This window comes from Pleuronectes platessa, chromosome 13, assembly GCF_947347685.1.
Source record: "Pleuronectes platessa chromosome 13, fPlePla1.1, whole genome shotgun sequence".
In the NCBI taxonomy this organism is placed as follows: Eukaryota; Metazoa; Chordata; class Actinopteri; order Pleuronectiformes; family Pleuronectidae; genus Pleuronectes; species Pleuronectes platessa.
Genome location: NC_070638.1, coordinates 12,932,903 through 12,958,615, shown reverse-complemented (window position 1 = coordinate 12,958,615; position 25,713 = coordinate 12,932,903). Strand labels below are relative to the sequence as shown.

Below are 25,713 nucleotides of genomic sequence, written 5' to 3'. Positions count from 1 at the left end.
CGTGGCGTTAAGGTCCCGCTGTGGCCATCGTCCTCGCACTATGACAAGATGAAGCGACGCGGAGATGCTGCGGCTGCGCATCACAAGCTAACAGATGCTAACGTTCAGCGGCTAGCTGCGACTGTTGCTATGACAAAAATGACACCGACGAGAGAGAAGAAGCCGACAGCGGGAGCAAGGTAAGATGGAGACGCATGATAGAAAGTCCCAGTAAACATCTGACAGGTGAATAACACGGCACTTTAATTTGTAGCCCGGTCACTATGGATTTAACAGTTATGTTGGTTGTGTAAAGCAGCACAAAATAAAACATTACCTTTAGTCGAATAACAACTAAATAAACTTGTCCCTTAATTTACTTTTTCACTTATATATATCATGAGTGATCTGATACTTTATATCCATTGCTGCTGCATATGCATGTCATAAAAGGCATGCACATACACACATCTCCACATAGTCATAAAGTATCATTTAAACAATACTATATATGAATAGGCGGCACATCCATCCTCTGCTGTTTGCACAAACTGAAAGAAAATGCAAAGTCTCATGAATATATAATGCTGCTGTGTTTGTGTTTCAAGGTGTAATACAAGTGTGAGATGTGCACAGGGTCAGTGAGGATGGTCACATCTGGCTGAGGTTCACCCACTGACCCAGGAGGTAGGATTCAGAAGCAGCAATCCGGAGCCATGACAGGAGAGGGCCGGCCAGAGCGTGGAGGCGAGGCTCTGTTCGAGGACCTGGACTTCCCCTCTGACGACACCTCCCTGCTCTCTGACAGCTCCACGCCCATCGCAAGGCTGCGCGCAAACATCACATGGCGGCGCCCGCAGGTTAGACCAGCCAGGAGGAAATGGGAAATGGGAAATGCCGCAGTGAATTCCTTTTTGTAGGTTGAATATTTACAGTGAATGATGTCGAGTTTCTATTTGGCTCGTGTCCCATCTACTTGCGTCACCCGGTTCGTTTTTTCAACTGACAACAATGGGATTATGAAAGAGTGACGACAGGTTATGATTCAGTATTTTACAAAGCAGGTCTAATAATTAAAGGATAAGTAATATTTGTAGGATTTTATTTATATTTCTTTTCATCTTGCAACCAGCAAAATAATAATATCAACACACAACATTGTGGGAGATCTGACCTCCATGTTAACTGCCCAACAAAAACTTTAAGTCCAAATTGTATCAATCCTCATTTATTGTATTTCTCACTTCCAGGAGATCTGCCAGTCACCAGTTCTCTGCCCTGACAACATCAACTTGGGTCACGCTAAACAAGGCTTGTTAGGAGACTGTTGGTTCCTCTGTGCCTGCACTGTCCTGCTCAAGAACAAACATCTACTCAACAAGGTATAGAAACAAGTGCATTAAAGTGTAGATTCAAATTGCTTTAAAACAAATATGCCTGTGTTAAATGTGAAGTGTTTCTATGTCCTGCACTGCTGTAGTGACTTAGTCCTCGACCCTGTGCAGGTGCTCCCCCCAGACCAACCCCTGTGGGGTGACAGCAGGTACAGAGGCTTCTTCCAGTTTTGTTTCTGGCGGCAGGGATACTGGACAGAGGTGACCGTTGATGACCGCCTGCCCTGTATTAACTCCACTCTCTGCTTCTCAAGCTGCCACTCCCCCACTGCCTTCTGGGTAGCCTTGTTGGAAAAGGCCTATGCCAAGTAAGTAGCCTGTGGAATTTCCCTCTCTTGTTTACTCTAAACTTTTATCTTGGTTATTTGACATACATATGTCACTGTTACTTGTAAAGTTTCCCGGGACTAACCATGTACTCCCATCAGCATGTTTAATGAAGTTAGGAAATCCCATTTACTCGCCTCTCCATCCTTTCTAGGCTTCATGGCTCATACGAGCAACTGTGGGCTGGGCAGGTGTCGGAGGCCCTGGTGGATTTAACTGGCGGCCTAGCAGAACACTGGAGCCTGGGAGACTTGGGGTCAGAGGAGGAGCCGGGATTAGGACGGGACAGTGAACAGGTCAGGAGGCGAAGGCTTGACCTGAACCTTCTGTACCCTGTGAAGGATGACTGTGTGCTGAGCTGCTCCATGAACAGCAGCCCTGGAGGTCAGAGAGGTTTATCTCGCAGATGAAAAGTCATCTTGTGATCCCTTTGTGATCCATTTGATCCTTTTGCCTGGTCTAGGTGCCAGTGAGCCGGGTCAGTACCATGCTCTGACTGTCATGGAGTGGGTGGATGTGAAGACGGTGTCAGGGGGCGATGTACGTCTACTCAGGATCAGAAACCCCTGGGGAAGGTGCTGCCAGGGAGGGGGCTGGATAGAGAGGTAGGCATATTCCTGGATCCACTTGTTTGTTAAATGGAATGGGTTCTGCCTTGGTGCGGAACTTCCATAAAACTTCATGGAAATCCATTTAGTAGTTTTTGAGTAATCCTGCTAACAGACAGACGAACAAACAATCAGCAATGAAAACATATTCATATTCTGGTTAATCCAACCAGAGTGGGAGTCTGCAGCTGCAGCGACATTCATACATTAGCATTCAGCCCTAGTCTGCATCAGATCTATTTACAGTGTGTCTCTCTCTCCGCAGTGGTGCAGGGTGGAGCTCTGTCGACCCCAATTGTGCTTCAGATCTACAAGCCCGGGTGGCTGAGGGCGAATTCTGGTTGGATGAGGCTGAATTCATGTCCCAGTTTGATGATGTCACAGTGGGGTACCCCATCAGTGAGGAAGGTCACCTAAAGAGTATCTATACAGGTAATTTGGTTAGTTCATTAAAAACAGCTTCCTACTTTCAATCTATAGTTTTCCTTGGCAGCCTTTTTTTTCTCACTCAGACATCTCCCTACCCTAATAGGAAGTCTCCTGACACACAGCCATCAGCTGCCTGGTCGGTGGATAAAGGGGCACTCTGCTGGCGGTAGCCGGAACAGCAGCAGTTACGGTACCAACCCAAAGTTCTGGCTTAAAGTGAGTGAGAGGGGAGATGTTCTGGTTTCCCTGCTGCAGCATAGGAAGTGGAGAAACACAGAGAAAAATACACAGATGCCCCTTGAGGATAAAGAGAACACAAAGCATCAGCACTACCAGGCTACCGCTCTACACATGTGGAAGGTTAGTGTCTATTAATCTGCTCCAGTCCGTGCAGAAGTCTGCCCGGAAGCTTTAACAAAGATCCAATAGAAGTCGTCACCTAAGTTTGGTTTCCTGTCACCAGGTGGAGAAGAAGCGTTTCAATCTGAGCCGCATGTTGAACAAACCTCTGTGTGCTTCGACTCACTGCCACGCCTACGAGCGAGAGGTGGTCCTCCACGGGCAGCTGGAGCCGGGATACTACCTGCTGATCCCCAGCACCTTCAAGCCAGGGGTCGAGGGCCGCTTTCTCATCAGGGTCTTTTCCTCCTCTTCCATATCCCTTAGGTAAGGACCAGTTAGGGGGAAGAGAAAGTAAACAAGTCCATCTTATCATAACAATTCATACTATATTTCTCTTTTCATTAAAACGTTTGAACTTCATAGTTTTAAAAGTTTCAGCTACATTCACACATCTGCGTTAATGTTATTTCCTACAGAGTCCAAAGTGTCAAATGACTAATTAATTCTCCCAGCTTAATAAAATATATTCATGCGTAGTTTGGCAGACTTTCAATAGAAATCACTAGTAGTAGATATATAGGGACACCTGGTGGTAAAGTTGAATACCTTTTTTTAATCTTTATGAAAAAGTAAATTAAAGCTTTTCTCCTTTTGAAAAGCATGTCAGATTTTAAACCATTAACCCTCACAGTTTAATCAAGTTGTGTTTTCCTACTGACATTTTCTGTTGTTTAAAATGAAATTAATGTAGTTTATATAATTTGTAATGTGTCAGATTTAATTATTCATATTGTGTATCAATGTTTGCGATGCGCTCAGTGCCCTGAAAAGCCCAGCAGAATCACTGCCATTAACCGCTGAGGCTGAGTGGGAGACCTGTTACTTCCGGGGATCGTGGATAGAAGGGAAGACGGCGGGAGGAAGTAGGAACTTCCTGTCTCACTGGCAGAACCCTTGCTTCCCCTTTACAGTGTCTGATGACCCAGCGGTGGCATCAGGGGTTAATGTGAGAATTACCCTGCACCAGAGCCGCCCTGACACGGATCTGCACCCTATTGGCTTCCACATTTACAAGGTCAGTCAAATATCATTGAGAGGAGGAAGACGTCTACTTCTGTGTACTTTCCCAACAACTTAATCAGCTATAAAATCCGCTCAGATCTCTGAGATGTTTACTCTTTCTGTCAGTTTTAATACCCTCTTTTAAAAACCCCTTTGTACTTTAAGTGGTATAAGATTGCTCAAAGGTTGAATAAAGAAACATCACATGAAACAGTTCTTCACAGGGTTTTGAAACAATATGTAAAAGAACGGAACTTGATATTCTTTGCACATCAAGCTCAGTGGACTTTGTGACTTTTGTCTAGTTCCCTGGTGAATTGTACATGGACCTTCTTACAAAGTCAGGATGTCACATACATTATTATGTTTCAAATTAAATTTGAAACATAATAATTAATGTGGTACTCAAATTTAGTCACAATAATCTCCCATAAATTTAACTTGCAGTTTTAAAATGGACAATTTTCAGTATCTAATTTTGACTCTGAACCGTATCCAGGTCCTGGAAGGAGAATGTGAACAGGCGATCTCCAGGGACGAGGAGCCCGCCGCCAGTTGCGTCCCCCACTGTTACACACAGGATGTCAGTCTGGCCTGCACTCTTCCTCCTGGAGATTACGCCATATTACCATCCACTTACGAGGCCGACTGCTCGGCAGACTTCACCCTCAGCCTGGCTCGCCAAATACGCAGGTGAGGTCACTGCACAGGTACTGGCAGTATCTTCACGTTTCGTTGTTGTGTCACTGTCAGGAGTAACAATAGATGTGTGTCTCTTTCAGGAAGGTGGTGAAAAGTCAGGAGAGGCTGGGGAGAGCCATTCAAGAGGTTTGTATGTTGCAGTGTTGATGACAACAAAACTAACTGACAGCATCTTTACAACTGATTAATTACTTAAGTCATATATGAATAAAAATTGACTTTTCCACTTTTATGTTTCATGCGATTGTAAATTGAATATATTTGGGCTTTAATTGTTAAAAAAAGATACAGTTTGAGAGTGTGACTTCTGGGTAGTTAGGACTAACAATTTGATTAATTAAAGTTGAAACCCTAGTGTTACAGGGATGAAGGTCACAGTGGAAACAGCTTGACCATTCAACACACACGGGAAAGCAGACAAAGCTTATATCCATATTTTTGAGTCTGTGACTGTGGTTCGAAGATGGCAGCTCTGAATAATCCCTCTGTCTTGCTTCGTTTCTCTCCCGGCGGCAGGTCTCTCACATCTCCGTGATGCAAAGCTAGTTCTCTGGGACCGTTGCAGCTCATCTGACGTCGGCTCACCTCCCTGTGCCTCTTGGCGCACGATGAAAGAACCAGCTCTCCTATCAGACCTCACCATGCGGCCTCTGTGTGTGTTTGTGTGTGTGTTGCGGAGAAGGCCGGCAGATAGAAAGATTTAGTGGGAATGTGTGTGTCGGGAATCGTAGAAACCCCTTTATCCTGAACCGCTGAGGCTCAGGGCTGATGGGCAGCCACACACTCATCGGCGATTAGGACATCAGAGGTTGTCGGTGGGCTGGGCTGCTAATGAAGTATGACGGGACTGGCTGGTGTAAACAAACAGCGGCCATTGAAGAGTGCCGCCACTGCTCTTGCTCATTCACTCACTGGTGCGCCCGCCGGGCCGGAACAAAGGGCCCTCTCATGAAGGTCTTCACAGAGGCACAAGGGGTGAGGGGATGGTCTCCACCAGCAGAGCCAACCAAACCACACCATACCGTGCCATACTATACCAGAGCTTTTCTCCCATCCCTCGACCCCCCGCCAGACAATCTGCTCCTCGTGTTGTCCACCTTTGGACACACGTGTTTCTCAATCCCTCAACCCCTCACCTGCTCACCTCTCTGATTTAACACCTAACTCAGTCTGGAGCTAAAGTAGTCCACTTTGCCCCTGACCCCCACGACCCTGCACCTCCCTTGTTACCCCCCTAGACTCGGTCCACAGCTCTGCTTCAGGACACAGCCGCTGTTTGAAGCGGCCGCAAGAACAGATGACAAGAGGGATGGATGGAGGGGATGAAACAAGGGGATGCGGCTCATCAGAGGAAGCCGGTTTCATATGAAGAAGCCGCCGTCGGCCCTCTTTTTTGTGTTTAGGCTGCGTACAGTATGTGTGGTGCTGTTTGTGCGCCTGCTCATACCCACGTCTGTGTGTGCAGAAGTCACAGGGTTTGTGATTATTCACTGGAGTCAACTGAGACTAACGGGTACTGTGCTATTTGTTGTTTTTGGGGAGTTTTGCCTTTCTGAGATGCAATGAATAAAACATCAAAACAAAAATGGTCTGTATTTATATAGCAGCTTTTCTAGTCCTGATGATAACTAAGTGCTTCAAAGTACAGTTTTACATTCACACACACACACACACACTCAGCATCTATGTGCAGCTCTTTCTCTATGATGAGGGGCAATTAGGGGTTCAGCATCTTGCCCAAGGACACTTCGGCATGCGATCTACAGAAGACTGGCATCGAGCCACTGACCCTCTTGGTAGAGGATGACCGCTCTAACCCCTGAGCCACATACTCCCCCAACTTAATGGTTATGACTCTTATAACTTCCTGAGCTCCTGAGTCAGTTTCCCATGTGCATATGTTGTGCATTGAATCGTGCGTGTTTGCATGTGAGCCACTGGAGGGAGGTGCCCCCCGCCCCCCCACGCTCATAACCGACACATAGCGTGCGCGTTCACATGCCTCGGATGTGCGCGTCGCCGTTCCTGCGGAATCCAGGAGTGCAGTGGTCGGACCCCGAGAGGCTTTCACCGCGAAAATAATGAACAACAAATTTGACGCGTGAGTAGTGAGTAACAAAGTTTGCGTGGGAGCACCGGCCAGTTCCACGGCCGCTGTCGCACATCAACCCGGGGTTAGCGTGGTGCTAACGACCGCTGCGTGTATTAGCAGAGAGGTGTGTCAGCTACGTTGCATGGTCCCGTGTTTGTGTTAGTACCCCCCCCCCCCCCCCCCCCCCCCTCATGAGAACGAGCCCCAGGCACACACTACTGCAGCGATATGAACCAGCCACAGTGAGTTAACGGTGTTTTGAAGGAGGAAATGCGCTGCCTTGCTAGCTGTAGCTTAGCCTGGCGGAATGCGGACAGGCCTCGCATCCTCGGCGTGTTGGTTGTGCAGAGGCCGGGGGAAGGTGCGCGTAGGACCGGCTCGAACTAGGGCACCAGGGCGCTGAGGTTGGGACAGACCGCTGACAGCGCGTTGTGGGCTGTGATTCACGGTCTGGGTCGTTGAGGCGGAACTCGGTGTCCATTTGCAAAAACAATCCCCCTTATTCCAGAAGTTAAAACTGTATTTACTCACCGGTTTAGTTTTGTGTACAGCAGCTCTGCAGCAAATCCTGGGTTTAAGAAGATAAAGTACAGTTTTGTGTTTGTTTCCATTTTGTCCCCATTTATATCAGTATATCACTGGTTATATCACGTATTATTAGAAATATCACAATAACAGAAATACAGTTTAAACTACAAATATTAATATATCTTCAAATTAAAGATATAATCTATTGCAGGACTGCTGTTAAACACTGCAGTGGTTTTAAGCAAGGTTTAACGTCCTTTATTTTAACTCAGTCGACACGTGGCTCAAACACTGTCTTGTTTGTTCTGTGTGTTTCCATGATATCCAGTCTAAAAGACGATGACAGCGGAGACCACGACCAGGACCCAGGTTCACCGAAAGACGGTGAGAAGGAAAAATCTGAAGACGAGGACAAGGAACAGAACGCCAGGAGAAAGGTGGGTCGGGTTTATCTGATTGTTTGTTTTATTTAATTTTTTTTTTCTAATATAAGAACAGACGCAAATCAAAGCCTAGAAAGTATGTTAAGAAACTCCGGTTTGGTTGAAGCCTCAACATAATGACTTGGTCCCCTTCTTTCTCGTCTGCAGATGGCAGTGCCAGGGGCAGGAGAGCACCCTCTTCAATTCAACTACAGCTTGTGGTACTCCAGACGAACCCCCGGGAGACCAGCCAGCACTCAGAGCTACGAACAGAACATCAGGCAGATCGGCACCTTCGCCTCGGTATGTCCCTCCTCCTGACCTCTGCAGAGAGCCCACAGCCGATGGGGAGAAGACCCTCTTGACTTTCATTTATAACCATCACCATATCAAGACATATTCTCAAAATGCCAGATCATACCGATTTATCATCCCCGCATTATTGATGTTAACATCTCTTTTGCTTTCGTAGGTGGAGCAGTTCTGGCGTTTCTATAGTCACATGATCCGGCCTGGTGATCTGACGGGCCACAGTGACTTCCACCTGTTCAAAGACGGTATTAAACCCATGTGGGAGGTGCGTACACATTCATTTATATCTCGTATGCCAAATAATGTTTTATAAACTATCTCTCTTAAACCATGCATATGTTGTGCGTAGGATGACGCCAATAAGATGGGTGGAAAGTGGATCATCCGTCTGAGGAAAGGTTTAGCATCTCGGTGCTGGGAGAACCTGATCCTGGCTATACTGGGGGAGCAGTTCATGGTGGGAGAGGAAATCTGTGGCGCTGTGGTGTCAGTACGCTTCCAGGTAAACCAACCCCACACTAACAGACACTGTTTCATGTAACCATGCTTTGCCCACTCCCACATTCTCAGACATGGCTCTGTGCACGCTTCTCTCCCTCAGGAGGACATCCTTTCCATCTGGAACAAAACGGCCAGTGACCAGGCGACCACGGCTCGCATCAGAGACACCCTGCGTCGAGTCCTCAACCTGCCGCCCAACACCATCATGGAGTACAAGACGCACACAGACAGCATTAAGTATGTATGTCTCCGCTTTTATACTATTACCTCTCCCTCCTCTCTCTCATGTGCATGCTCACTAATGTAACAATTTCTCTCATGACACTTGATAATGTATCAGTGTTGCTTCTAAGGACAGAATGATATTAAACAATGCTAATGTTCCTCTCAACTTCAACTGATCAGATGTGGTTTTGATAAGTGATTGACCAGTTCACTTTTTTAGTAGCAGAAACTTTGTTTTCCAAAATCTTGAGCTCAAGTCTTAAGATTCACTGCTTCTCTGTTTTATACGATTTGAATGGGTTTTGACTGTTTGTTGTAAAATAACAAAGCAAAGAAAAACTTTGAACATTAAGATGTCACTTTAAGCTCAAGACCATTTTTCTTTTTAAAGTTTGTATCAATGAAAACCACATTAACAATATTCAATGCTATTGAAATAACAAGCAAAACCAATTTCCCAATGTTTTCATTGTCAGTTGTTGGTGTAAATCATGAGAAAGAACCCTGTGTCCAACTCCATTGAGTTCTATGTGCTTTTGCAGTGAATTGATGCATCTCTTGTCATTGAAAAGGCATAACACATTTGAACTGTGTATTATGAATGATGACGTGCTGCATCCTCATTGGCAGAGCATGGGAAGACTTCCATGGACTGGTGACTGCTAGCGGCGGACGTTAGGCCCTCACACAGAAAACCTCTCAGAGGGTGAGAACTGTTGCTGCAGGATTTTCAGTGTGAAAGAAATCGTTCTTCTCTGATGTGCTTTGTCTCATGTGGATGTCGTTTCTCTCTTTGTGGTGTGTAGGTGTGAGGATATGTAATGAGTCGGGGGGGAATGACGAGTCCGGGGAAGGATACCTCTGCGTGGATTGGCACTGTGTGTGAAGACAAAAGTCAGGGGCGAGAGGACCATTCCTTGTTTGTGTCTAATTGGAAACGATCAGAAAACAAGCGGACGGCGAACAGAAGAAGTCGAAGGGAGAAATTTGCATTATTTTTAATCAACCAGAGGAGAACAAAGCCTCCGTTTTTTTATGTTTTGTAATGCAAGTTGCAACACCTGTTAACCTGCCACCAGGGGGGGCATGTGACTGGTGTTTGGTCATTAGCTGATAACAAAGTGTACTTGACAAAATACAAAACAACCCACAAACGAAACCATAGTGATATGTGCTCGATCGGATTTTATTGCTCACATCAAGTCACACGTCCTGCTGTTAAAGGAAGTCTGTGTTAATCTGTTTTATTGGGACTCAAACAGGGTTGCAGAATATTTTATTACTGTGCTGTATTCCGGTAATTTTGAACTTGAAATGATTTGCTGATTAATACTATTATTGTGTATGATATATTGTAAATATAGTCCACTTCAAAGATCCCTTAACTGAATCTGCCATGATTCTCCATCTTTGACCTGAAAGTTGAATCCCAAAGGATGAGGACCATCCTGTGTTGGGCAGAAGGTTGCGTAAGAGGCATCTTAATAATGGACTGCCAAGCTGCCTCGATCACTGTGCCTGGCCTCGAGCCCAACCCGATCCAGGTCCCCCCTCCTGAGCGTTTCGTCTTAACCCTGCCTCCAAATAATCCAAGGGTCGGGCTCTGCTTTATTGTCCTCATCAAAGGCCCTTATTGTTTTAGTTTTTCCAGCAAAAGAGGAAACTGAGGTCGGGGGTCTGTTACATTTGATTTTTCGGGAGCATTTTCAACATTGAACCATCTTCAGAGAGCGCCTGTAGTCTGTTGAAAAACTGTAATGCCGCCCATGTGTGGTAGCGCGAGGATGGGTGCAGGTGTGTGTGTGCGTGTGTGTCAAAAGTGAAGAAACAAATGTTGGATGTACACCTGATGGTTTATAGCAATAAATGTCAAATATGCACCTGCTGGTTCACTGTCAACTGTCTTTCATAAATGGAGCCCGACACTCATTTGAAGTTTTAAACAATAGGTTCTGCTTCGTGGTTTATTACCACAGGACCCTCGGTTCTCATGCTGCACTCTCTTGTGCCATAAAGTGTTCAAACTGCTGATGAGCCTCTAGTTAAACGTCCACTTGCGGCGTCTTCATTTCTAATGATTGTTCCCCATTCACCCATCAGCTCATCTCAAAGAACATGTGATTCTGTGGAGAAATAACACAACCTATAAAGTTGGGAGTAATTATGGGTAAAGTACTGAGACAAGGTTGAGGATTTAAAATTCTGCCACTTAATGAAAAATAATGTATCTGAGGGAAATCTATTTTTATATTCTCTACAGTCATTTCACTATAGCTGCTCATTAATTTATATACATTTTTACTATATCTAAATATATTGCTATTGATTAACATAGATTACTGATTAAACTTCGCAACTATACATAAGTACTTTAGTTCCATCTACACCAACTACATCTGTTAAAAGTCACAGAATTTATTGAGACAATTGTGATGTTTACTGTTAAAATATAAATATATACACAACTTTACATAGAAAGTATAACTGGCAGGGAAATATCTAAATAGATTTTAGTGAGATAGTTTACATTGTGGTACTAGACCTTTTCTAAGGGATACTTGGATTTCATTCTCTTTAAATAGAAACTCAACAATTTATCTTTCTACAAGAACAACAGGAGACAACATAGACGCTCACCAACAGGAAGGTGGTCGCCAGCAGCAGCAGTTTGATGTGCGACTCCAAACTCATTGGCACTGGAAGAATTAAATGGATTTAGAAATGGCAAAATTATTAAATGGGAATGGGAATAATGTGTAAGAGGCAAAAATATGGAGGCTCTGAAGTGCAAAACACAAAAGGATAAGGTTTTGGCTGATTGGATGGACGTACTGTCCATGTGTCCTGTGTTTATTTTTTTGCAATTTTTGCCACTGTCTTTTATTTGCGGGTGTGTTTTATTATTTGCTGTTGTGAATTGCATTTCAGACGTGCTGTACAAAAGGCCATATCTTTTCAGTGTAAAGTGCAGGATCAGAGTATTGACAGGGAAGGGAAGAAAAGAAAAGCAGGTGATGCTGATAAATTTAAAATCTGATGAAGCTTCTCGTGCTCTAGAGTTTAAGTTCAATGTAGGAGAGTTATCTTTGTTTTGTGTCACTGGGGGAAGAGTGAGAAAGACTTGAGAAAGGTGATGCTCTTTCTTCATATTGTTATTAAGTAAAATAAAGTTGTTGTTTTGACAAAAAGAAAACGATAATAAAATGTCAGAACTCACCATCCAACCCAAAATATTCATGGTCCATGTTGCCTTCATCATTGAAGCCAGGCCATCTCTTCCATATTGTGCCAATTTTCTCACCAATGTTTGAGACAATCTAAAACCCATAAAATGCAGAATGTGAGAAAACCATTCATAATAATTTTATTTTTGGTCACTTGAATGTAAATACCTGAAACTGCTGGTTGGAGAAACAGCGACTCGGGCAGCAGGTGCCCTGGATCCTGATGGTGGACTCTCCCTCTGAATCGCACACCTCCAGGAGAGGGGTGAACATGCTCCACCTGGAAGAGCAGTCGGCCAACGCACAATACTTAACACACTTCCTGGCATAATCATGCAATATGGAACCTGGCAGATGAACTGGCCAGTACTTCACACAGTGGCGCAGCCCGGCCTTGCTGCTTGGTTGATCACATTTTCAGCTGTCATGATTCTGCAGCACCAAAACCTTTGTTTGCTCGGTGTCGGAAGAGTTCACATCGGGCCATGCTTTATTCGAGTGCAACTGAGGGAATATTTATACCAAGTAGATCTCTGGTCACTGAAACCTCTGCCAGGTCAGTCTTAATTGGACACAACTTTGCCTTGTGTTGCTTCTGGAAAACTCTAAATTCGACACACAGGCACCCCGGCTAACCCTGGAGTCAGACTCGGGCCACATGAAGAAGGAAGTATTTTGGTTTTGCTGCAGGAGACGGGGGAATACATTCCCATTAAGGAGGATGCTGCATTCCTTCCTCACCAGTCCAGCGCAGCTTTGTTGCTGTGTCTCCATGCAGGCAGCTGTTCTGTGCATTAACTCTCCCTGGTTTAGAATGCACTACATGCCCGGCTGTTTGGAACAGTAAAGGCTCCCAACTGCTATTTACAGACAGGTCTGGGCAGCCACGGTGGTTCAGGGTGGCCCAAGGCTGAGAGCGACATGGAAAATGTCTCACGTTACAATTGTTTAGTCTGAGAATGTGAGGTATTAAGACGGCTGGTTCAATATTCTGATGGTAGGAGGTGTGGAAGGGGTTAAAGGGTTGATTCAGCAAAAGGACAAAAGACATTAAAACATTTTGAACAGAGTCCAGCAGGGTGTCCTTTAACACTGGATGTAGCACAGAGGATGCTGTTACCGGCTTTCTATTGCAAAGTCTGAATTGCTTTGAATGGTGTGAATCTGTGTGAACAAAATCCACTCACTACCAGCATGTTTGGATCATACAGTCTGTGGTTTGGATGGAATCTCGGACAAACATCCCAAAACCCCCAAAGGGGGCGCTAAGTTAGGATATTCCTTAAAATGTTTTAAAATCAATCATTTTTATCACTAGTACATGATTTTATTCTGTTTGACTCTACCCTGTATGAACTATTGTTATTACCAATTTTACTGGCCTATTATTATATATGGTTGTATTACTGTCCTAAGGTTTTGCAAAACCTTACTGTCCTAAGGTTTTGCTTAATCTTAATAATTAAGATTAATAATAATTAATCTTAATTATTATTATTATTAAGATTGAAAAAGTTTGTGTTGTAGTTTCATTTCAGAGTCCAACTCCTGTGGTAAAAGAAAAACACACTTTGAAAGGAAGATTATTAATATTGCAAATTAGGGGAGACAAAGAGCAGGGGCAGGGTCAATATTAGCATATTCACAGTTGCCAATCACGACATGAGGAGGGAAGGTGTAGAGTTATATTTAGGTCATTTTTAGGTCATGTGGAGATTATGTTTTGAATATGTAATTTTGGAGAACAAAGAAGAGTTTTAGTGGTTTAATAAGCTGCTGTGTTGGGACTTTAAGTAAAAGTACAGAAGCATGAGCAGCAAAATGCAGCAAAATGCACGTTCAGTATCAATAGTGAAAATACTCATTTAGAGTATTTTCTTTTAGAATTATAATGCTTTTTATGTAATGAAATTTATGAATTCCAATGAGAATTTACCAGATTTGATAAACTATCATGTGCTCTATCTGTAAAATCTGAAAAGTTATTATAGATGTTAACTGAGTATAATATTTCCCTCTGAGGCTTGATGGAGAAGAAGTTGGAGAAAATATACTGAAATTCCAAGAACAATTAAAGGTTCAGTGTGTACAATTTAGTGACATCTAGTGGTGAAGTTTAAGTTTACAGCTGAAAACCCCTCACCCCCTGCCTCCCCTTCCGAACATAACGTGAAAGAGAACCTGTGGTAGCCTTCAGTTGACATACAAACAAAAAAAATGTTCGCTGTAGTTTTACGAGTCTGGAATACTGTAAAAACATGGTAGCCTCCATAGAGAGGGCACACTTTCGATGTACAATTTAGATGAAACGTCACTAGGTCTGTCTTATATTCAATTTCTGACTTTTCACCTAAATCTTACACACTGAACCTTTACTTATAGTACTTAAATAAATGTACTTTTCACCAAGAACACTGGAAGCCGATCCCGCTGGCCCTACCTCTGGCAGACGGTGCCAATAAGATGTTTTTGAGGCGTGTAGACCTTCATCTCCATCAGGCAGCAGCCGAGGCAGCAGGCGTCTGCCCTGAATGGCCTTTCAAAATAAAAGAGCTGGCAGCCCTCACAGTCGAAGCCCTTCAGTGTACAGGCCCGAGCTGGACCACAACACTGGAGACATAAACAAGAGCTCTCTGACAGGAAGGAGACATTAAGAAGAGAGTGAGAATACACTGAACAACATCATCAGACTAGACTAATGTTCTCAGTTAAGACCCAGGGAGCTGAACATTCACCTTCCACAGCCACAAATAACTGTGACCTGCTGCCATGTGTGGTGATGCTGTAGATCCTCCGGGGAACACACTGTGGACCTGCAACAACAAAGCTCTGCTCACTCCAGGTGGAGAAGTATCTGCACTGCAATAATCCTTTCTACACACAGACACACACATAAACACCTGTGTTTTCTTACCTTGTAACTCAGGCCGAGCACTGATATGAATCTGACTGACAGTTTCCAGCACAGACATGAAGTCCGATCCTGCCGCACCACCGAGGCTCCGCTCCTCAATCCCGAGCCTGTTCATTCCCTCAGGTGGCTGCGTGGAGCCGTTCTCCATCTTCCTCTCAGGGGCCCCGACTGAAAGCTGCTCATCAGAATCCCAGTCAGGGGCCGTTCTGCGGGGTTTGGGTCCAGGTGAGTGAGTCTGGCACTCGCAGCGGTTCTGGAAAGCCCTGAAGATCATCTGAATGTGCTTTTCTCGTTCCAGTCCACCAAGAGGAAGAGGCTGGCTGGTCACAGCTGACATGGTATGAGACTGAAAATATACAGTTATTTTAAACTCTCTTTTCAGTGTTTCAGTCTGACAGATGTGTTTGAAACATCACTTGTTTGAGAAGAGTTAGAGAATACAATAAGGGAAGATAGAGGCAACGAAGAAGTAATGATTTTTTTTCCATGGGGTTGAATAGCCTCCATTTCAGCAACATCTTATTTTTTAGGACTTGTTGGACTAAATAAATGATTCCCAAAGTTTTTTTATGTCTGACTCTTAAATACAAAGTGTTACAAGCTTTACAGACAAAAGAGGATTTTCCTCCTTCCAATGTATCATTTAAATAATTATTAGGTGTCCAAAGATAAAATAACACAGTATGTTCATTATTTACATTTGAAATAATTTGACATAAGGTTGTATGAAAGTATATCACTTAGGACAAACTGAAAAAATGACATTCTTTTGAAAATGGAAATATGGGAATCTAAGCTGAGAACCACAGATAGTTAATAAAACTATTCAACACACTAGTTTGAGTTTAAATGCATAAACAGCTATGGTTGTGAATATCGTTATAATACAAAGTTATTTTCTCTGGGAAGGTGAGTCTTGCTTTTTTTTTTAATTGATCTATTAAATCTCACATTATTAAAGGATGAAGATAAAACTAAGCAGCTTTTCTTCGACCCCAGACGGTTCCCCGGCAGCAGCAATATAAACAATGTCCTCACAAGACAGAGTGATTTCCACATTAGAGCCAACCTGAGCTTCTTTTACATTCACTTCACACTCTCACAGTCCTGTCGCACAGTTTGGTCTCATCCCCACACATTGAATATTCCACAACAACACCACGATGATGAGGTCAGCATTTTCCTACAGCCCATATCCTCATTTTATGTGACATAACGGAGCGTAAAGACAGGAGAGAGCACACATGTAATTGAAGTCTTTAGCTTACCATCAGTGTTCAGCCTCCAGACTCTGCTCATGTCGCTGCGAGAGGAAAGAGACGAGGCCGACGCTCACGAGTCCTCAGCATCAGGAGGAGTCGAGTGACACCCTCTCCGCCACCTCTGTGTGTTTATTTTGTGTGAATATTCACATGGCAATGTTTGTTTGGTGTGTGTTTGTGTCTGGAGATGTCACTCCCACTCTTGTTCCCCACAGCTCTCAGTCTTACCCCCCCTCCACCCCTCCCGCCCCCCAACTCTGTTTCCATCCCAACTAGCCGGATCTGCCTTTTGTTGGGCTAGAAAGGCATCACTCAGCCATGTAATTGAAATCCTGCTTCTGGAGGTGGGTGGGTGGGGTGGGGGGGCTGCACAATGGGTCTGTGTTTTTTTTTCGTGGGGGTGTGAGTGCTCTCGAAATGTGTCTTCATAAAGGTGTCAAACAGGGGACTGACATATTTCTCAGACAGCTGTAACCACGTGATCACAGACGTGCTTTTATTGATAAAAGCATCCATTTGGAACATTTGGCCGTTTACTGTCCACATGTGTGATCAACACGCATGTATGATCCCAGAAGGCAAAACGCAGTAAACACTGTGCCAACAACAATACAAAGTAACTTCTTATTTTTCAACCTTAAACAAAAACTTACAACTGAAACCAGTGTGCATCATCATGGCTCTAACGCGGCGTCCACTACATTGTGGAGTGGTGCCCTGGATCCTTCGTCATGTGCAGCTTCACCTCTATGACAGTCCACACCAGCAACTGACAAGTGAGCAGAAAATACACAACAGGAGTATCTTCTCCGTTCTCAGTCATTAGAGAAAGATCATTGACACATGTCGTCAGATTTTCCCTTTGGCTGAAGCGAGGAAAGCTCTTGATTTCTCACTGCTCACATGCCACTGTCACTCATATCAGAGATGTTGTTCAAGGGAGGCAGATACTTCTTTGGATCGCCCAGGAAAGGGGAGGAGGGAGGCTGGTTGAAGTGGCCCATCAGGAAGATCCCAATGGTGCCGATGAAGAACACCAGCGTCATGACGATGAAGCAGACTCTGTCGATCACCCGGGCAACGAGGATCCACTCCTCATTCTCCTGTGTTTAAGACAGAGGTAAAGATATTGTGAGCTGATGTTTCCTCGTGTGAAGATGACGTATGTAGAGGTGTAAATGTAAGAGCTCACGTTCTGGAAGTTGTTTTGCTGCCGTGCGGTCTCTGCGATGTGTTTGCAGGACGCCACACACTGCTTCAGCTCTGGGGAGGCGTTCGCCAGGCTGGCACCGAGCTGCTCAGCTGTACCGCCCTCCATCCCATCATCTGAGTCCGAATCAGACCAGAGAGTCATGTGGTTACAAGGGGGGAAAACACACCGTCATGTGCACTCAAACGTCTTCAGACTCGTTCACTTACGTAGCTTCTCTAACACTGACTTCATCAATCCGTTTCTGTCTTTGAGTCTGGCAAACATGAGTTCGGACCGAGCTGTTTTCATCACGTATTCCTCCGCCTTGAGGATGAGGGTCATGGAGCTGCGGCGGCGGCAGGGAACCAGGAACACGTGGTTCATGTCTTCAGTCTGAGTTTTGCCGTTTCCGGTTGCCATGGTGTCGTCGTCTTTTGGTGTCCAGGGCTGCATCTGCATCCTCAGCAGTCGAGGCAGGATGTTGAGGAGGATCTAGGAGGGACAGCAGGTCAAAGGGTAATCCGGTGGCAAACACACGGATGTGGACTCGTCACAGTGTAGCTGCTTATTGGATATTCCGCTGAGAAAAGAGGATGTGTGGCCTCAGGCTCACCTTTCGGACTTTGTCTGTCATTATGTGGGTGTTGGGGGTCCTCAGGGACACGTTGAGGACGATCACACAGTTCATCACGACCATGGTGGTCACTGACATCACAAACATCAGATACCTGTCGCCAGGGGTTCATAAATCACTCATATCAATTCTGATCTGAAATCCTGTAGAGTGATGCACGTGAACTCACTTTCCGATAAGAGGCACTGCTTTGGAAGTCTCTGGGACCTTCTTGGAGATAAGGAGGAGGAACACAGTCTGACCCAGAAGAGTTGCAATGGACATCGTGCACTTCTGACCGCCAGCTGCAAAAACCAAACCACACACGCCAGTATTCAGTCAGACTGGTGAGGTTTTGTGCAAAAAATAACATTAGCACTGTAATGGCACTCAGTACAGCACATATAACTCCCTCAAGGCCCAACAAGTCCCACTAGATTCAGTCAAGATGAACCCCATTATACACAATTGATAAAAATCCTTTATCCTCTAAATTTGTATGATCTTTTTTCTTTAACATCCTTGAGTGCCTCTCTGAAAAATCCTCTCCCTGATTCCGATAGATACTAAAAATCCACTGGGTTCTTCCCTGACCATTACTGCAGGCTTCCACACAGTTTCTTGGTTGTACCTGTCTTGTATTTTTTTGCACAATGCTGCAAACTAACAAAAGAACAATGAAACAATAAAAACCTCCTTAAAGGCGGAGCTAATGACAGAACTTCAAGTTAATGTATTATGATCTGGTAATGAGGCTGTTTGAGGTTGATGAGAATGAGGTTTGGCTTTTCCGAGATGTTACAGCTTTTAAAGAAACAAAAGGAAGACCAAGACCTTTGGCAGGTAAGTAGTAGACGAGCAGGCAGAGCGAGGAGAAGAGCACGCAGGGAGCGATGATGTTGATGATGTAGAACAGGGGCTTCCGCTGTATGATGAGGAAGAAGACCACCTCCTGGTACTCGCGCTCGTCCTTCGTGTACTGAGTGTTGATGACTTTCTTGGCCGGCCTGTGTTTGATGACCCACTCACCATTCTCTACCAGCAGAGATTCACGTGTTGGTTTTGTATTATGCATTTATTTAAAATCCATCATTTAAAGGTGTCATATAGGTTTATTTGTTTGTACCTGTGAAAGCTTCTGGATCGATGTCCACCCACTCAAGCGTTTGGTTGTCCTCCTGTTTGAGCACCAGTTCGATCTCATTGGCACTGTAGGTCTGAGAGCTGCACATGGGGGAGAGAACATGTTGTCTTTCTCCACAGCAAACACACAACCATCAATTCACTCTAACAATACAGCGGTGACTGAAGGAGGCACCGTCTCTGCTGTGTGGATCATGACAACACAAAGGAGCCTGACAAGCAAATAAACAAAGATTTTACAGATACGAGGATTAAATGTAAACTTTTCATTGACATTAATGTTTTATATATAATTTGTTTCAGTAAAAAAAAAATATCCTGACATTATATTCTATTTCAAAGGCGTTTTCCAACTGTCAGTATTGTTAGTATTAGTTAGTATAAGAAGTGTTAACATTAACGCTATTGTATCTTACACCCCTTACACAATTTATACTGTATACAAAATAATCTTGTTTTTATTAGGGCCCAACCACCGAACGGTGGGAGGCCCTATATTTGAATTGGGCGTGGCAAAATGGCTCAGCAGCGCCCCCTGGAACGCAGCCCCTAGGTTTCCCTTTGACCGATCTTCACGAAGATCGTAGCCCAGGTGTATCATGACCAGACAAACAAAAAGTGTCAAAGGCCATTATGAAAAAACGCAACAGGAAGCCGGCCATTTTGCATTTAGTGGCCATTTTTCACATTTTTACTTTGATGAACTTGTCCCAGGGCTTTCATCAGATCAACTTCAAATTGAGATGGAGAAGAAAACTAACTATTTTTTTGGGAACTTTTTGTATATTTTTAAAATGCCTGCGCCTTATTTTATCTTGTTTTACAAACAAAAACAATTACACAAAACTTAATGAACATAAAAATACACAAACAACAACTAAATTAATTGATAAAAAAGGGAAAAGAGAAGAAAATTATGAGGCTAAAATTATTATCATCATATTATTGCTTTTTATTGTAATCTGTCTAATTTCTTTAACCTTGATTTAACTTCAGGGATTCTTATATTTGTGTAGATTATCACAAATTAATTAATACATGAAAGACAAACAATGAACTGGTTCATGGTATGTGCAGTTACAGTATCTTGTGTTTCGAAATTGTATCATCCGAACACGGCAGATCCTGCCTCGACTCACCGGAAGACCATGCTGCAGTTCTGCCAGTCGAAGGGGAAGTAGTTGACGGTGATGGCACAGGCACTGCGGTAGATGGCAGGAGGCAGCCAGTACACACAGCCGTTAGGAGACACAAGTGCGTTGCAATAGAGAGCGACCTCAAACTGTCCGTCCACACTGCAGAGCAGAAGACAGAGGAGACAGAACCTGAGCGATTAGCTGTTGGCGATTTGAGCGCAAACACACACACGGGAATTTTTTGACGAACATTTTTAATAGGCAGAGATTTGTAGATCTAGCAAATACAGCAAAAAGTTACTCAGCCTCACTGATATTCCACAAGCGTGCTATTTTCAAGGATTGGAGGCAAGGGAAGAAAAACTGCCTCCGAAACACGTTTTAATATGATGTTGTGTAATTGCAATTACATCACAAGGTCTCTCAGCACCGAATAGACATTTAAACAACATCTCTTTCTCCTTGACTGAACAAATATCGGAACCTTTTTGAAATCATGCTCATAAGAGAAGGTTGATCGACCCACTTGTTCTCCAGGATGACGTCTGGCAGCCAGATGCTCTTGGAGGGGATTCGTAGCTCAGAGGTGATGTTTCCGTACAGAGCCGACCTGGGCGGCTGGTCCCATCTGAGCCTGTAGTCACACCAATTCTGCATACGAAAATACTGAAGGTTGGACAAGAATTCAGCAGATGGTGTGTATGTGTGTGTGTGTGTGTGTGTGTGTGTGTGTGTGTGTGTGTGTGTGTGTGTGTGTGTGTGCGTGTGGTCACCATCTCGATCCAGACGCTGGTGGTCAGGGCCTCCTCCTTTTCACTCTGAGGAGAGGTAGTTGAGGAGACAAAGTTAACAAAGGGCCTGGGCAGCCTTATCAGAAACACCACAGAGTGAACCTCACCCACCAGGGAGATGAGGTTGGTGAGCGTCATCTTGATGTAGACCGGAGTGATGTCCCCGTTCTTCTCCGTGGGCCGAACGTGCTTGTTGTAGCCCCTCATCAAATCCTTAAAGAGCTCTCCCTCGAGGTTGACGGCAGATGCTGCAGAAAGACCACACAGACTGGGAGTGAGGGATTTAAACTGGAACTCAATTTCACACACGATTTTGTTTTTCATGAGGAGTAAGACATTTGTTTTCAATCCTCATGACATCACAGATTTATTTTGGCATAGACGTGAGATAACATTAGTAAAGTCTTTCATTCATAAGCATCTTAGGGGCACATTATCAAAGATGCTAATGAGGTGCCCGATAGGAACTGTAGGCTGCATTGTGTTTGGAGCTCGATCCAGACCAGGGACGAATAAGTGGAACATCTCAGCCTCTGCTGCTACAAACTAATCAGCACTGGAATGAGGAAGAAATGTTTAGGGGACTGATTATTACGAGTGTGTGTAATTTGGTGCAGATACGAATACAAATATGCATCTGGACAACTAAATTTGGCTGTTGGACTTTGGCCGAGCTATGTGAGTGACCTTGTAGATTTTTCTGTATTACTAAATTCAGAAAAATAATTTTAAATCTAAAAGAGTGCTTTGGCATATGCCCCTATATTGCCTTCTTAAATACCAAAGTCCTTGATCTGCCTATTTTTTCACATCCACACTCACAAAATATGGCTTCACACCTCCACAAAATTACATGTAAATCAGCGAAGTAGTTTTTTTGAGTAATAAATTGACAAACAAACGCAGATGAAGGCAGAACCTTTGTAACAAGAGGTCAGTAAGTGCAGGGCTCAAGAGAGCGAGCTGAATAAATGAAGTCCACTACAATGTTTGTGTCTGTATGAACAGAAACACCATGAATTTTACACTGAAACATATTTAACTTGACTGTCTCTCAATTGAGCACATATACAACCTCCGAGGCCCAACAGGCCCCTTAAATCCATTCAAGCTGGACCAAATTACACACACTCATAGATATCAGTTTCCTGAATGTGCCTGATTCTTTTCATCAAGACACATTAAGTATTTTCTGAGAAAACTGGGGAAATTGTTAAAAAACACAGTTCTGATAAAGAAGTGTTTTAATGGGTCCTTCCCTGACCTTAAGCACATCCTTCCACCCAGTTACATGATACTCCTTCCTGTAGTTTTTTCGTGTAATCTTAGTTACAAACAAACCAAACAATCAACTCACAAACAAACTAACAGAGGTTAATGATAAAAAGCAAAAGAAAATAGTTTGATTTGCTGGATACACTTTGCTAAACACAGCACAATTATGAAACAATATATATTTGAGACAAATGCAGATCATTGTGTTGGGAGCACTGCTGTTTGTTTCAGTGTCTTTTGTTTGAATGGAAGAAAAAGAGGCCTAATACTTTAGTATTACTATAGTACCATTAAAGTAATTGTCCGATATTATTGTGTTATTACATTTAGATGAGTCAAAGGTTAAGACAATCAGGCCCTTCGTGAAGAATACTTTTTCTGAATAACTTTTTCTGTTTAGTCATTATTTTCTCATTACTGTGTTATTGAGTTTGTACAAATCTAAACATCTGACCTCACAAATTCACACCGATTCATGCACACGCACAGGATATATAGTGTCATCTGTATCAAACATGGCAGCAGGTTGATAATCCAGCGTTCCTACCTGTGGCAGAAATCATAAACACCCTTAAGAAGAGCGCCAGAGAGTGCAGACGTCCAGGATCCATCAGTGCTGTGTGTTGATGCCCAGACAAAGCTCTGATCACTTATCTGATACACACTGACACTGCTTGATAGAGTCACAGGCACTGAGCCTGTGTGGGTATGTGTGTGTGTGTGTTTACGTGTGTGCGTGGGTGGGTGGGTGTGTGTTTCCCAGCAGAAGTTAGGGCTCACGCTGATGGGAGGGTTGAGGTTTGGAGGAATGATTGGAGGTTGGCGGGGGAGTTGATGATTGTTAGGGTTAAATCCAAGAGTGTATTTCCAGGACTGCATAGCCAGCTGTCGCACGCACGCACAAACAAACACACACGCACACACACACACACATTATACCCAGTCCATGTCTACCCTCCAGTGTTAAGGTACACCATCAAACAGACACTCTATTGTAATCATCTTGGTCGCACCTGGCTGCTGTCATTCAGTCGAACACACACATAGAAAATAAGATAAGTTGTGGACTGTTTTGGGGCAGTGATCTCTCAAGCTATAAACAGCTTTTTCCATTAGACTTAAATGTGTCCTCTATAATAAAAGGATTACAGGCAAGGAAGATTAGACGGGTAAGACAAAGCAGCAACACAATGTGTGTGTGTGCGTGCGTGTGTGTGTGTGAGCCCAAAAAAAGTACAGTGGAAGAGAGAACAGGTGATAACTCTTGTCCATTTACAGCCCACTCTCTGTGATGACTGATCAGGCTCTGTGGAGGTTGCTGACCCATTTGTGGCCTGTCATTACTCTGCGTGTGTGTAAGTGTGTTTGTGTGTGTGTTTGTGTGTGTGTTTGTGTGTGAGAGATCCATGTATTACTGATGTTGTTGTGAGGTCCTAAATCGGTTCACAAGGACTTGTCGTCCTTATTATGACAAAAATGTTGTCCCCATAATGTAAATCATTAGATTGAGGTTAAGGTTCGACTAAAATTTAAGTTTAAAAGGGTTTAGGTTAAAGTTATGTTAAGGTTAGGGTTAGGAAAGTTGTAATTATGGTTAAAAGTAGATTAAGTCTTTAGGAAATCAATGTAAGTCAATGTAATGTCCTCTGAAGTCATGGAGACACAACTGTGTGTGTGCGTATGTGTGTTTGTGTGTGTGTGTGAGTCACAGAAATACTTTATCCTGCAATGATACAACCCAATTCCCCCACATGCATATTGACACCCAAGTCAGGGACAGGAGCTGATGAGTTGCAACAAAAGTATGTGTGTGTGTGTGTACGTGTGTGTGTGTGTGTGTGTGTGTGTGTGTGTGTGTGTGTGTGTGTGTGTTTGTGTGTGTGTGTGTGTTTACACAGCTGTTTTATTCATATCCCTGCCTATTCCTCAGTTAGGACTTGAGCCGGGAAATCAACAGACTTCGAATAGGGGGCAGACTTTAATTTTGAAGTTACTCAGGTTAATCTGGGCTCATCATCAGAGCCTCGACCGATCGCCCACTGAGACCTGGTGACCACTGTTAGAGGGACACAGGTCATGAACACAGCTGACATGGGGCTCGTCTGCGATGCAAGGGTGTCACATCCTTGAGCAACAGTTGTCTGCACTTACAATGTTTTGACAGTCAATAAGAGACTGTAAAGGTCAGTTCCCTTAAAGACAGGCCGGGACGTACCTTCAGCACAGCAGCTGCTGTGTTTATGGCAACGATTAACCTAAGAGGGTTGGAGGTCAATCCGGGGTCATAATAACAGAAACCAATCGGCATCAAAGGCTGCCTCATGTGAGACAGTTGGATCTCGACAGAACTGCAAATACTTCAGGATTAGCAGCATTAGTGTTGGCTAATGTGAATCTCTCACATTAGAAGCTTGATGTAGATTGACAACGACCAATACATTCAACAGAACATGCCATAGCATTAGAACAAGTTTATTCACATATATAGTTTTTTTTTACAAAAATACAAATTCTCTATACAAATAAATATGGTAGGAATAAAGATAACATGAATAATATATACAGTGTGAGTGCATCACAACAGGCTCAACCTTTGCAAAAGACAATGACAATATGAATAACTTATCATTTTGTACATATTCATAAGTTAGACAAGGTTCTGTCTCCAACCACGTAAAAAAGAAAAAAACCTGCGGCGTGATGGGCGGTCGATGGTTGGGTCGATACATTCATGGCTGTGTTTTCATTTCGCGCGAATGTCAGGCTCTCAGGCGGGGAAAAGAAAACAATGCTTTTCACTGGAGGCTGGAGTTTCTGTGATTCTGCGTTTTCTTTCCTGTGTGTGTGCGTCTCTGCTTCCCGGGACAAGGATCTCCCGGTGCTTCTCACACACGTCTCCCTGAGTCTGAAAGTCTCCATCTCTTTTTTTTACCTTCATGTCATCTCACTTCACTGTCACGATGAAATCAGGTCTTGAGCGCCTCCAGTGCCATAGCGATGATCCTTGGTACGCTGCGGTAGAATGACTCGTTCTCCAGGCCGACCAGACTGTAGAAGGTTAAAGGTCGTCCTCCCACCAGTGCCCTGACCCGCGCCTGGTAGAGTCCTCGATCGTTCTTCGAGCTCAGATCAACTAACACCTGAATAAAAGACACAGACACAGTTAGCGGAGCAATTCAGACATTATTAAACGATGCACCAGTGTACATTCAGTTCTTTTTAACTTCTACAATCTTTTTC

General features: G+C 43.9%; 4 protein-coding genes across 6 annotated transcripts; 2 read left to right on the top strand and 2 right to left on the bottom strand.

Annotated features, from left to right (window-relative positions):
- The first annotated feature begins 197 nt into the window (after positions 1 to 197).
- On the top strand, positions 198 to 5,813 carry capn10 (calpain 10). 2 transcript variants are annotated; one of them, XM_053437777.1, is made up of 12 exons: positions 198 to 839; positions 1,230 to 1,361; positions 1,485 to 1,681; positions 1,855 to 2,084; positions 2,164 to 2,305; positions 2,574 to 2,740; positions 2,841 to 3,097; positions 3,201 to 3,403; positions 3,899 to 4,154; positions 4,641 to 4,834; positions 4,924 to 4,969; positions 5,360 to 5,813. In XM_053437777.1, the coding sequence occupies exons 1-12, from the start codon at positions 696 to 698 to the stop codon at positions 5,387 to 5,389; spliced, it is 1,998 nt and encodes a 665-aa protein (XP_053293752.1). In that variant the 5' UTR covers positions 198 to 695; the 3' UTR covers positions 5,390 to 5,813. The 2 variants fall into 2 exon arrangements, with proteins under 2 accessions (XP_053293752.1, XP_053293753.1); XM_053437778.1 differs by having other exon boundaries at positions 796 to 895.
- Positions 5,814 to 6,830: 1,017 nt separating this feature from the next.
- eif4e2 (eukaryotic translation initiation factor 4E family member 2) lies at positions 6,831 to 10,810 on the top strand. 2 transcript variants are annotated; one of them, XM_053438556.1, is made up of 8 exons: positions 6,831 to 6,944; positions 7,792 to 7,900; positions 8,054 to 8,188; positions 8,358 to 8,462; positions 8,547 to 8,699; positions 8,799 to 8,935; positions 9,554 to 9,629; positions 9,730 to 10,810. In XM_053438556.1, the coding sequence occupies exons 1-7, from the start codon at positions 6,925 to 6,927 to the stop codon at positions 9,600 to 9,602; spliced, it is 708 nt and encodes a 235-aa protein (XP_053294531.1). In that variant the 5' UTR covers positions 6,831 to 6,924; the 3' UTR covers positions 9,603 to 9,629; positions 9,730 to 10,810. The 2 variants fall into 2 exon arrangements, with proteins under 2 accessions (XP_053294531.1, XP_053294532.1); XM_053438557.1 differs by having other exon boundaries at positions 8,799 to 8,939.
- Positions 10,811 to 10,909: 99 nt separating this feature from the next.
- Positions 10,910 to 15,398, bottom strand: LOC128454946 (phospholipid scramblase family member 5). Its single transcript, XM_053438555.1, has 7 exons — positions 15,062 to 15,398; positions 14,883 to 14,960; positions 14,588 to 14,780; positions 12,316 to 12,427; positions 12,141 to 12,240; positions 11,561 to 11,619; positions 10,910 to 11,046 (listed from the first exon to the last, which is right to left on the bottom strand). The coding sequence occupies exons 1-7, from the start codon at positions 15,396 to 15,398 to the stop codon at positions 11,020 to 11,022; spliced, it is 906 nt and encodes a 301-aa protein (XP_053294530.1). The 3' UTR covers positions 10,910 to 11,019.
- Positions 15,399 to 16,900: 1,502 nt separating this feature from the next.
- Positions 16,901 to 23,160, bottom strand: chrng (cholinergic receptor, nicotinic, gamma). Its single transcript, XM_053438381.1, has 12 exons — positions 23,021 to 23,160; positions 21,310 to 21,446; positions 21,181 to 21,225; positions 20,934 to 21,058; positions 20,411 to 20,566; positions 19,255 to 19,352; positions 18,963 to 19,163; positions 18,319 to 18,433; positions 18,129 to 18,243; positions 17,743 to 18,007; positions 17,516 to 17,649; positions 16,901 to 17,426 (listed from the first exon to the last, which is right to left on the bottom strand). The coding sequence occupies exons 1-12, from the start codon at positions 23,082 to 23,084 to the stop codon at positions 17,223 to 17,225; spliced, it is 1,659 nt and encodes a 552-aa protein (XP_053294356.1). The 5' UTR covers positions 23,085 to 23,160; the 3' UTR covers positions 16,901 to 17,222.
- Between the last annotated feature and the right edge of the window lie 2,553 nt (positions 23,161 to 25,713).